The 12958-nt window shown below is 39.6% G+C and overlaps 1 protein-coding gene across 6 annotated transcripts in view; it reads left to right on the top strand.

Moving 5' to 3' along the window:
- The window catches only part of ADAMTSL1 (ADAMTS like 1), a 1088032-nt gene that overhangs the window by 795540 nt on the left and 279534 nt on the right, over nucleotides 1-12958 (top strand). For all 6 annotated transcript variants that reach the window (XM_008254434.5, XM_008254437.5, XM_089317536.1 and 3 more), the window contains 2 exons: nucleotides 7092-7166; nucleotides 10612-10769. In XM_008254434.5, coding sequence (XP_008252656.4) covers nucleotides 7092-7166; nucleotides 10612-10769 — 233 coding nt within the window. The remainder of the gene's footprint in view (nucleotides 1-7091; nucleotides 7167-10611; nucleotides 10770-12958) is intronic.

Consider the following 12958-nt stretch of genomic DNA (forward strand, 5'->3'; position numbering starts at 1 on the left):
TGCAGGTGCAGGGGGCCAAGAACTTGAGCCATTTTCTACTGCTTTTCCAGGCCATAGCAGAGAGCTGGATCGGAAGTGGTTCAGCTGGGTCTCAAACCGGTGCTCATATGGGCTGCCAGCACTGTAGGCGGCGGCTTTACTCACTAAGCCACCATGCCTGTCTCATTGCTTCTCTTTTTGGTATATTGTCCTGCAAATTCTAGCTGCTTTGTTCTCTGTGAACTCAGTTATGTCTCCTCATCTCAGCTATGGCAGGATTACTGCCCTGGTAAGAGAGACTATAAGATACTATTGATTATGAGATGTATTCTGATGTTATATAAGTTATAATATAAAAAGTTTGTTCCTCTTAAAATCAATGAGACAGAATATTTTAACAATAGAACCATCTAACTGATGAGATAGGAAGGTGAAAAGGAGATTCCAAAGCATGTAGTCTGAACAAATGGAATAATGTTCTCCAACTGGTGATGGGACTGGCATCTTGTTTGGACCGTGTAGTGTACATCCTCTACTGTGAAATTGCTGATAGATGGAGTGCAGGGACGGAGAGGCTTGAACGGCTCAAATGAACAACTTTCCTTATTTCACTGGATGTATTTTAAGAGTAGTAAAATTGGCATGAAGCTCTGACATATATCATTTAAATTCCTGATGATAGACTATTTTTAAATGTGATCAACTGTATTAAGATCAATTGGAGCCGGCACCACGGCTCAATAGGCTAATCCTCCGCCTGTGGCGCCAGCACCTGGGTTCTAGTCCCAGTGGGGGCGCCGGATTCTGTCCTGGCTGCTCCTCTTCCAGTCCAACTCTCTGCTGTGGCCTGGGAGTACAGTGGAGGATGGCCCAAGTGCTTGGGTCCTGCACCCGCATTGGAGACCAGGAGAAGTACCTGGCTCCTGGCTTCGGATCAGCGCGCCAGCCGCAGCGGCCATTGCGGGGTGAACCAACAGAAAAGGAAGACTTTTCTCTCTGTCTCTCTCTCACTGTCCGCTCTGCCTGTCAAAAAAAAAAAAAAAAAAAGATCAATTGGTTCTTTGAATTAAGTTAAATGAAATATCAGCCCCATTGGCTTAGAGGGAAGAGTCCTTTTTTAAAAAATGAGCTAATCAACAGATCTAAAACTATGATAAAGTCAGATGTCAGAACAGAAAACCCTTTCTTTTCAAAATGTTATCATTGTTACCTTTCTTGATACACAAGCAAATAACACAGAACATTCACATATGACCAAAATTGAAAATGAATATAATATGTTCTATATTGAAAGATTTACTTGAGATCATTTTCTTGAGAAAGGGCATTTCAATTCATATATGTGAAATAACAGAATTTATGATTTCTATATTAAGTTTGTCTAAATGAGAAATGGTTATCCTGTTTTTGAAACAATTTTTTACAATTAGGACTGATGATTAACCACCCAGAAATATGTCCTGAACACTGGTATCATGTCTATGTCAACAAAGCCAGAAAAGAGGCAAGCAGATGCACTTCGCGATAGAATAGTGCACTCTTGCAGGAAATGCAGCAATAGGAATGTGTGGCATGGTGGGAGAGGACGTGGCCGTGTACCCCCCAGCCAGAACAGTTGCTTTAATCACTGAGAGGACAGAGGTTTCAGTGCAACCAGATTGCTCACATATTCCAGGATGCATCAGACACCTCTCTGTGCATGACACTATAGTAGATGCCAGGTAGAATCCTCCAACCTGGAGGGAGTGGGAAAGGGGAGGGTTGTGGGTGGGAGGGACGGTATGGGGGAGAAGCCATTGTAATCCATTATTCGTACTTTGGAAACTTATATTCATTAAATAAATAAAAAAAAAAAGAAAAAAAATCTGAATGTAAAAAGCAATACTTTAAAAGTTTTAATTAAAATATAGGAGAATAAAAAAAAAAAAAAAGAATCCTCCAACCTGTCCAAATCATTGAGAATTTGTCAGCAATTAGCACAATTATTAATTCATGCACAATTCAAAGAGTGGCTCTTATCATTGTGCAGTGAATGAAATTTAAAACTGGGGCTAGACTGTAGTTCAGTGGGTTAAGCCACTGCTTGCAAGGTTGGCATTCTGTATTGGAGTGCCCATTTAAGTTCAGGGTTCTTAGACTGGAAGAACTAACTCCCTGTTAATGCTTCTTGAAAAGCAGCAGAGGATGCTAACTACTTAGGTCCCTGCCATCCATGTGGGAGACCAGGAGGGAGTTCCTGCATCCTGGCTTCAACCTGGGTCAGCCCCAGCTGTTGTGAGCATTTGAAGACTGAACCAGCAGTTTCTCCACATCTCTAGCTCTCTCTCTCTTTCACTCACTCACACACACACACATTCTTTCTCCTTTCAAATCTCCTTCTATCTCTCTCTCTCTTTGTCACTCTGCCTTTAAAATAAATAAACAAATCTTTTAAAAATATTAAAAAACTAAAATTTTCTTTCTGTATTTTGTCAACTTAAGATACATTTCTTGTTATGGGATTTATTATTTTTAAAATTTTGTTTTAGTTTTTAATTAGTTTTTAACAGATCCAATTTGATTTTTAGATACAATTCTAAGAACATAATGGTATTCCTCTCCCCTCTCCTTCCTTCACTCCACCCTCTCCTTTCACCCTCCTTCCTTCTCCCTTTTTTTTTTTTTAGTTTTTGAGATAACATATTTTAAATTTACATTATAGTGAAAAGACTTAATCCTTCACCAAATAAGAAGCTTAAAAATGAAAAAGCAATAAGATCCTAAATTTAATAAAAAAGAAAGAAATGTCCATGTGTATCAGTATTACTGCAAATTTAGTTTTGTAAAACTTTGTTTTATACCTTTGTCAAACCAATGGTTAAAAATGTTATACTACTATAGTTTTAATGATTTGTGATTACTTTAAAATTTATTGTAGATGGCTGAAATGATCATTTCTCCGAATTATCTATATTCCCACTAAAAAATAGCACCATCTATTTTTTTTCTATTTTTTAACAAGATTTATTTATCTATTTGAAAGGCAGAGTTACAAAGGGGCAGAGGCAGAGAGATAGATGTCCTCCATCCCCTGGTTCACTCCCCAAATGGCTGCTCACCAGAGCTGAGCCCATCAGAAGCCCAGAGCCAGGAGTTTCCTCCAGGTCTCCCATGCGGGTGCAGGGGCCCAAGCACTTGGGCCATCTTGCACTGCTTTTCCAGGCCATAAGCAGAGAGCTGGAGTGGAAATGAAGCAGCCACGACTCGAACCAGCACTATATGGGATGCTGGAACTGCAGGCAGCAGCTTTACCTGCTAGGCCACAGAGCACCATTTCTTAAAATATGTCCTAAGATATGGTAGCTTAGGTTTGGTGCTGTGGCCTAACAGGTTAAGCCTCCACCTGTGATGCTAGCATCCCAAATTGGTCTGTTTGGAGACCCAGCTACTCTGCTTGTGATCCAGGTTCCTGCTAATGCTCTTGGGAAAGCAGAAGAAGATGGTCCAAGTGCTTGGGCCCCTGCTCCCATATTGGAGACCCAGAAGAAACTCCGGGTGCCTGGCTTTAGCCTGGCCCAGCTCCAGCAGTTGCAGGCATTTGGGGAGTGAGCCAGCAGATGGAAGACATCTTATACTCTTACTCTCTTTTCTCCTCTCTCTCTCACTCTCATTCTTGCTCTCTCACTCTCTAATTCTGCCTTTAAAATAAACAGAAAACCTTTATTTAAAAGATAATAGCTGGGGGCCAGCACACTAGGTTATTCCTCTGTCTGCTGTGCCAGCATCCCATTTGGGCACCAGTTCTAGTCCCGGCTGCTCCTCTTCCAATCCAGCTCTCTGCTATGGCCTGGGAAAGAAGTAGAAGATGGCCCAAGTGCTTGGGCCCCTGCACCCACAAGGGAGACCAGGAAGAAGCACCTGGCTCTTGGCTTCGGATTGGCGCAGCTCTGGCCGTTGCGGCCATTTGGGGAGTGAACCAAAGGAAGGAAGACCTTTCTCTCTGTCTCTTTCTCACTGTCTGTAATTCTACCTGTCAAATAAATAAATTAAAATCTTTAAAAAAAAGATAATAGCTGTTGCTAACAGATGATACATACATAATAGTTTCCCTGGATAAACACGTTGATTATATGCCATATTACATAGAATACAATGGGTTTCTTTCGTTCAGAGCTCGTTTTTTAAATTTTATTTATTTATTTATAGATAAAGAGACAGAGAGAAAGGTCTTCCTTCCGTTGGTTCACCCCCCAAATAGCTACCACGGCCAGCACTGCACTGATCCGAAGCCAGGAGCCAGGTGCTTCTCCTGGTCTCCAATGCGGGTGCAGGACCCAAGCACTTGGGCCATCCTCCACTGCACTCCCGGGCCACAGCAGAGAGCTGGACTGGAAGAGGAGCAACCGGGACAGAATCCAGCGCCCATATGGGCTGCTGGCGCCGCAGGCAGAGGATTAACCAAGTGAGCCATGGCGCTGGCCCCAGAGCTCTTTTAAAAATATATATATATATGTATTCTATTTATTCGAAAGAGTTACAGACAGAGGTAGAGACAGAGAGAGAGGTCTTTTATCCCTTGATTCACTCCCCAGATGATCACAACAGCCAGAGCTGCACCAATCCGAAGCCAGGAGCCAGGAGCTTCATCCGGGTCTCCCACATAGGTGCAGGGGTCCAAAGACTTGGGCCATCTTTCGCTGCTTTCCTAGGCCATAGCAGAGAGTTGGATCAGAAGAGGAGCAGCTGGGACCAGAACTGGCAGCCACATGGGATGTCTGTGCTTCAGGTCAGGGCTTCAACCCGCTGCACCACAGCGCCAGCCCCATGGTTCAGTGCTCTTAAGAAACTAACCAATGTGCTTTGGGAATTTTCTTGAATGACACATATCTTGGGTTCCTTTTTTCAGGGACCATCTTGCGAGCCTGGAACTTTGTTTTCTTTGTTACTGAATCCAGTACTTAGCATGAAGCATGACAGTGAGAGGCACCCAGAAAATACTGCTAGAACAAAGTGATTTCCTAATGACCTGCCAGGGGGTCAACCCTTTCTGGAGAAATGAAAGAATGGACTTCCCACCTCTGCGCTGTGTGCTGCTGACTGTGCTGAGCCGTTCCATTTTTCTCTTTAATGATAACAGTGCAAGGGGGCATCTGTTCATATTCTGCTTTGCCCTGGTTTACTTTCTGCCTTCTCCATTCTACCCTCTTTCCCCAGCAACCTTCCAGGTTTCTCCCTTATCTTTGTGGAGGCTCTAACTGTAGCTGCATCAGCCAGAAGCCAGGGTTGATGCCCCAGTGGTGGAATGTGAGTCAGGGCTCAGCAGAACAAGAGGGAGGCTGCAGGAGCTGTGTGGGGGTCAGGAGGCTGCCGCTGAGCGCTGCTAGGCCAAACAGAAAGCTTCCCTTTAACTTGCACTTTGTTTGACCTGTGGATAAACAAAGGCTCTCTTTCTAGAGTGATCCCATTGTTTTAACTGCTTTGAGTTTCTTTTGCAAACTTAAAAATTCAAGTCTTTATGCAAGGTATTTAAAGCCCTGTGGACCCAGTCCCAACATTTTGTTGTCATTGTTCTTTTTCTGTGTCTCATTTTACATTTTTTTGTTCTTAAATGCTGAAAAACTTTGAGCTATCTGAAATTCTGCCTTTTCTTCAACAATGCATGACCTTATAACAGCTATGAGGTTGTAGTGTGAGTAGAATATTGAGAATTGTAGAGAAGTTGACGAATGGCACCCCTTGAGGAAAAAACTCGAGAGCATATGAGTCTCATCTTTCATTCTACATTCAGCAATTCTGTGGACCGTGGAATACTGAGAAACTCTGAGAATAAGGAGTCTTTCCATCCTTGTCCTGAAAGAGATTGGAATACAGGGAGGAAAAGAGTATTTACAGCATGCCTACTGTGTCCCAGGCCATACAGCTACTCGTATATGTCTGTATGTTTATAGATTTACAGTAGCATTTTCCTTATTTTACTGGTGAGGAAATTGAGAGTTCAAGAAGCTGGATAACTTCTGAGATTCACTTATTTAAACTAAATTCTCCTCAAGATGGGATGGCGATGTTAAGGTTCAGAGAAATTAAGTAATTTTAGCGATTTGATTTACACTAAATTCTTCTGGTGACAGGATAACTAGGTATAGTATTGGGAAGATAAAATCAATAAAGAATTCCATAGAGCACCTTCATAAGTTGGTGAGTTTTAAGAAAACATGCCTTATGATTTCTTCAGTATCTTTATATACATTTGACATTGGACTTATTATATCTCTCACAGGCCTCACTTGTTCAACATAAAGTCCTCTTTGCCTTTATCACCAGTTTTGCATAAAGGAGTAAACTGTATAATTTAGGTGAATGTGAAACTCAGTGAATAGAAGTTACGTAGTCACAAATGGAGTTCTGCAGAAGAATGCTTCTGATGTATTTGGGCTGCATGTGGTCTACCTCTTTTTTAAAATTTCTGTTTCTAATGAATTTAGGCTCAATTTGCAAGGCAGGTGAAAAGTAACCCAGTGTAAAATGATCCGTAATCTAGAAAAATACTTCTAATTATTTCAAAGAAGGGTGTGTGTGTGCAGAGATATATTAATAATCACTTAATAATATTAAATGGATTTGGATTTTTCAAGTACTAGGAGGTTTGGTTTCTACCTTGGAGGGGTTGGAAGAACACAAATAATATATTTCTCCTCCTCTCATTTATCCTACTCATCCAAGGTGTTCTACCAGAGAGTAATCATATTTTGAAATTCAACCTTTGAACATTAGAATTTATTTTTATTTTTAAATTCAACACAAATACTCTAATCTAGAGAAAATTGATAGTATCACACAGATTTTAAAGTCAAACATGAAAACTTACAAATTAATTTTTTCCATATTATCAAAATGCATGTTTTCTTATATAGGCCAAATCCACTATGGGTTAACCAGTAACTAGCTTCTTTGGCATATTTGATTTGAGGAAAGTAGAGATTTTGATTCCTAAATATTGGCCTTCATATTTCAAAGACTTATAAAAATATGAGTCATTTTTTGAGGTGTGTTAAGTCAGTGTCATTTTATGGGAGGCCATCGATAATTCGTTGCCAAATTATGTGTCTTTAAAATCATGTTTTGTTTCTCTCTAGTGGATGATACTGTGGTTGCCATTCCCTATGGAAGTAGACATATTCGCCTTGTCTTAAAAGGACCTGATCACTTGTGTAAGTAAATGCAGTTGTTTTTCTTTAGGGACTGGGAATTTTAGTCATTATTATTTATTTTTTGTTCCCAGAAGAGATTAAAACACAGGAGTACAAATCTTTCTACTCTATCATAATATGACATCACGAGTGCTTCTGTTTATCTTTTGGCTGCCTGATGAGATGGCAGAAATCTCATTGGTAATTATCTCTAACCACAGTCATCCTGAAAAATACAAAATAGATCCTCCCAATGGGTTGTTCGTGAGTTAAGCACGTGTTTATGCTTTTGTAAATATTATATCTCATATTCTCTTTTCTCCCTTTCCACTCAATCTCAATCTTTTTCTTGCGTTGCCTCTCCTATTTGCTTTCTCTTTCTAACTCTCTCTCCTCCTTTATTCATTTGCTTTTTCTTTCCACTATTATGTTCCATTACTTTAACAGTACAGAAAAACATAGAAATACCAAATAAACAACCTAACACCTTGGCATTTAAAGAAAACCCTCATAGTAATGGTTAAGTATGTCATGTATTAAAGACAATTCAATATCCTCACTTCTTAGGGATAGTTTTTGTGATTCAGGATTGAAAGATAATCATGGGCAGTCATTGTGGCACCTATGACACCGGCATCCCATATGGATAGAGGTTCAAGTCCCCAGTGTTCCGCTTTTGATCCAGCTCCCTGCTAATACGCTTGGAAAGCAGTGGAAGATGATCCATGTGCTTGGACCCCTGCACCTACATGGGAGACCTGGATGAAGCTTCTGGCTCCTGGCTTTGGCCTGGCCCACACTGGGCCATTTGGGGAGTGAACCAGCAGTTAGAAGATCGATTTCTGTCTCTCTGTCTCTCTCTCCCTGTCTCTCTCTCCCTGTTCCTCTCTCTCTGTCTTTCTCTCTGTAGCTCTGCCTTTCAAATAAATAAAATATATCTGAAAAAAAATACAAGTAATCATAACTCCAAAGATCCATTTGTAGTGTGGTCCCACCAGGTTTGTGCAGAATTGATCTTCAGTCATACCAAGGCATCAGTACCCAATTGCATAATTTTTATTACTGTTTAGCATTGTTTAGATGTAGACCTGTAAATTATAAGTGGAAAAATTGTAGATTATGAACAAAAGGGAGAGTTAAAGGAGATATGCTGGCATTTTCTGTAAAACTCAGTTGCAGTTGCTCCCTTAAGCATTTCTGATCTCCTCCATGCTAATTTTTCCTCCATTTCTACAAAGTCATCTATCATCTTCTGCTCTTTCTTCCATCCCACATACATGCTTATGGAACCAATGTAGATAGCAAGCATTTTGCCAATTGCATCATGACTAAAATCATGCTAGAAAGACAAATCAGAGTCTACAAAAGTTAATGGATCCTATTGTATTCTTTCTAAAGATAGCAATAAATACATTTCATGAAAGAAATGGAATTTGAAAGGTTATTTGAAATAAGGGAGTAAGCAAAGGACAGTTTAGACAAGACCCCCCAAGAATGCTAGTAAGTTACCTTATGTGGATCGAAGTTCTTTTCTAATCCTGAGCAACTCCCTCAAATAGTGTTCCCATGTCAAAAGATAATGTGTGCACTCTTACCATTCATACAACTTATTATTGACCTTGAAAACTGAACAGACCTAACTACTGCTGTAATAACCACATTCAAAAATGGTACTTTTGTGAGCACTGACAGATTGAAAGAAAATATCTAGGCCAAATTCATTGCCAGGTAGAAGACTGACTCCTTCTTGCAGAAGGAAGATTTAAGAAGAAAGTGTATTTTTACAAGTATATTCATCTCCCAGATTTCTTAATTATGTGATCACTAAGATGCTGAAAAAAATGGCTTTGTTTAGTTTAATTGTCCAGGGATTTTAAATGATATTCATAAATCATGCTGCTTACAGAATCCTGCACACATCATATGTATAGCTGGGTATTTTTTGTTTTGTTTTGATTTTTGTATTTGGAATGATTCAGCAAAATGAATATGAAATCAAGTGATGCCCTGTTTCTCCATCAACTCTTTTGCCCTATACTCTCAGAAGCTGGTCCAGTAGTGGGATCCAAACTAAAACAAGACGAGGCGATCCGGTCCAGCCCCAGCTCACTTTTGACCAAAATACCTGGAGAAGGACAGCTAGGAGATGCCAATAAAATTGAATCAGATGCTCTGAGATCAGGCCTCGACCTCCAGGGTTTTTCTGAAATTCAGTTAATTCACGAACTTGGATGTATTTCTGAAACTGCATATAAGACAGCTTGAGAAACAAAGGCTGAAGGAAGGAAATTCAGTGTTGTTGCTTTCCTCTAGTGACAATGCCTGTGATTTCCCCACACCCATGTTTTCTTGGTATGGCCTGTGTTGTGTAGCGCTCTCCATGCACTGATCCAGGGGAGTAAAGCTTGCCTATTCTACAAGAAGCTCCAACTAGGAGTCACTGGGCACATAATGGAACACTAGTATTTTCCAGCTTGCTATTCTTTTTAGGGAAGAACTAGAAGTAGAACACATGAAGAATAATTTACTAGGAATACTTTAGGTACTTATTATCTTTAGAGAACTTATAAAATATATGAAAAGTGTTATTTTTATTGAAGCTGGGGTAAGAGACTCTGGAGCCCCACCTAAGCACTCTATTTGTCTGCTGCAGTCACTGCCAAACGAAGGATTCTTGTGTAAATTTTGGAAACCGTTACTTAGTCCATTTATCTTCCTTCACACGGCAGACAGTTCTTCTAAATCACCTATCAATCACTTGAGAACTTAGTCTTCTCTGGAGCACACATCATAATTATCATCATCCCCAACATCCTCTGACTTCCTGTTCAAACACAAGAATGCTCCGGGCATCAAGTCCCTCTTTCTTACTCACTTAGAAAATATCATATATGTGCACACAACTGAATTAAATATCAAAAACAATCTTGAAATGAGTCATAACTGTAAAGGATAGCCTCTATCCTTAAGTTACTCTGATTTCTTCATTTTGAGCAGCAAAGCAATCAGAAAGTTGATGCATGAATAGAAAGTCACGCAGGAAGAAGCAACTCAGAAGTGTACCCTGGATCTCACAGAGCAAAAGAGAAGCTGGGAAGTATCCTAGACTGAGGGCCATCAACACTGAAGTCAATAAGACATATATTGATAATGGTTAGGTTAAAGAAATTGGACAGTAGTATAGTAGGATACCTGAAAGAGGATATCCAGAGATTCAAAGATTTTGTGACATGGTACCTTAAATGCTTGGCTGATGAGTTTTTAAATCATTTTATTTGCAGTATGGAATCCCATGTGATCCAGCATTGGCTTTATATTTTGTTTATATCACAATTTGGTCAGCCACAGAATACCAATAATTGTCCCTTATGTAGCTTTATATTTTATTGGATGTAGTGCACCTGTATGTGGTCTGTGGTAGCCCTGGGAACATCTTTCTCTTCTCTTCATATGTTTGATTATGTAGATCTGGAAACCAAAACCCTCCAGGGGACTAAAGGTGAAAACAGTCTCAGCTCTACAGGCACCTTTCTTGTGGACAATTCTAGTGTGGACTTCCAGAAATTTCCAGACAAAGAGATACTGAGAATGGCTGGACCACTCACAGCAGATTTCATTGTCAAGGTGAGCCCATTTAGGTATCTTATTTTCAAATCATGTCCAAACTGATGTTACTTATAGTCTCCTAAAGAGGGAGAGAGACTTTATCATTGAGCTATGCTATTGGGAAGCCTGTTTATTATCTAGGAAATATTTAATTCAAGGATGTTGAGCTAGCTACATCCTGGACTTCACAAGGTCACATGATACTTTTAAGGTGACCAGAAAATATACACATTATTAATAAAATGACACCTACCTAAGAAACCAAACTATCATTGGTAAGGAGATATAATTTATCTTGAAAACAATTAAGATATAGCAGTTGACTCATAAAGGGCATCCTCAGTAAGTGAGTAAGTGAAAAATGCTAGCTGATGATCCATAGACTTGGTCAATTAATCATGCTTCCAATGGCAAGTTCTGCTTTCTCTTGCATTGGCAACCAGACTAAGTTGTTTCCTTCTATTAGAGCTTCCCTGCTCTTCAAGGTAATATAAAACATATTGCTGGAAGCAACATGCACATTCTGTTGGAAAAATGCACACACTAAAAGAACATTTGGGAATCACAATAAAATAAAACATATTTTTTCTTTCAGTAGGTCAGGAGGACCTGAAGGATTTCAGCTGTAAAGCTGTAAAACTTGTAATGTGTCCAGGACTCCATAAATTTTTCATCATGGGAGTTGGAGCCAGAGGACATTTGATTTAAGCTAAGGCTTGATGACCCCATGGCAGCTGGAAGTAAGAATGTATATAGGAAAATGTGATGGGCAGTGAGGTTGGATGGAAGAAGGGTTCCAGAACACTGTCCTCTATCTCCATTGGCAAAGTAGCTCTTTTTAATCCAGTGCAGATGCCAGCTGCATGAATGTGAACAAGAAGCTGCAAACCATCAGAGATAGCTCATAATAGAAATTATACTGTAGATAAATAGTTTCCATTAAGCAAGCAAATTCAGTAAAGGAGCAAGAGGTAAGCTCTATTCTTTGAGCACTTGGAGTATTTTGAACAGATTACTTATACCATAGCAATTTCAATAGTGGACTTGCAAGAGTTAATATACATACTGAAAATATAAAATTGGATTCAAGTTATATTATTCACATTTGAATAGTTCAGAGTATTGTCAACTGCATTTCAACCATCCAGTTGCCTTCTGCACATCACCACGTGTGTATCCCATAGGCATAATGAGATCAACATTTCCAAAATTGAACTTATCTAGTCCAGAAACCTCTTTATCTTCTTTACGTCTTGTCTTATAGGTTAGTATACTATGCACTCAGTCAAGTTAAAGACCTTTGACTCACCCTGATTTCTCTTCCTGTGTGTGTCACCAGTCACAATTAAACTTTTTCAGTACTACCTCCATATCATCTCTCAAGAATTTTCTTTCTTCTCCATCCTTGCTGCTTCTGTCTTAGTTTATGCCTTTGCATTTTTAAACCTGAACAAGTTATCACAGACTGCAGATTAGTTTTCCAGTTTCTGATCCATTATCTGTGTTGCCCTCAAAATAAATTTTACAAAAGCATGATTTCTTTTTGTTATCTTCCAGTTCCTCACCTCCACTCATTGTTTTCAGGTTAAAATGAAAATCAATGTCCTAGCATGTTTCTCTTGATAATCTGGATTCTGTCTACCTTTACAATTTCATCTTTAACTATTCCCCTGTTTTAACCAACTGAACGAATGCAGGCCCTCCAATATCTTATATCCTCATAACTCATGACTTTTATGTAATTCTGTGCTCACTATTCAGAATGCTCTTCCACACTCTTCTCTAACTCCTGCTTCTTCTTCAGGATGTTCTCCTTCTGGAAGCAATCTGTCACTCCACCCCAGGTCCCTGTATATATTACCTCTTCCCATTGTGTTACCCCAGGACAAGGATTAAATTGTCTCTGTCTTCGGATCTCCCTAAGTAGAACCTAATAAGTACCAACCATTGTTGCATGAAAAAAGTATGTTTACTGCACAGCAATCATGTAAGTGGAACAAATGCCGATATCTCCTTTTAACCCACAAGGAAATTTGTTCCAATTTTAGTATATGTGCTGCCGAAGTGAGCACGCCCACAAGGAAATTTGTCTTCGGGGCATTTGAGTGACTTGCCCAAGTTCACATCAGTGGCAAGCCAGAACTAAAAAAAAATCACATCTCTTTATTTCTGGCCCAAAACTCACTTATTCTTCGTTGTTTCCAAGA

Source organism: Oryctolagus cuniculus, chromosome 1 (genome assembly GCF_051225735.1).
Source record: "Oryctolagus cuniculus isolate XC-2025 breed Fujian yellow rabbit chromosome 1, ASM5122573v1, whole genome shotgun sequence".
NCBI lineage: Eukaryota > Metazoa > Chordata > Mammalia > Lagomorpha > Leporidae > Oryctolagus > Oryctolagus cuniculus.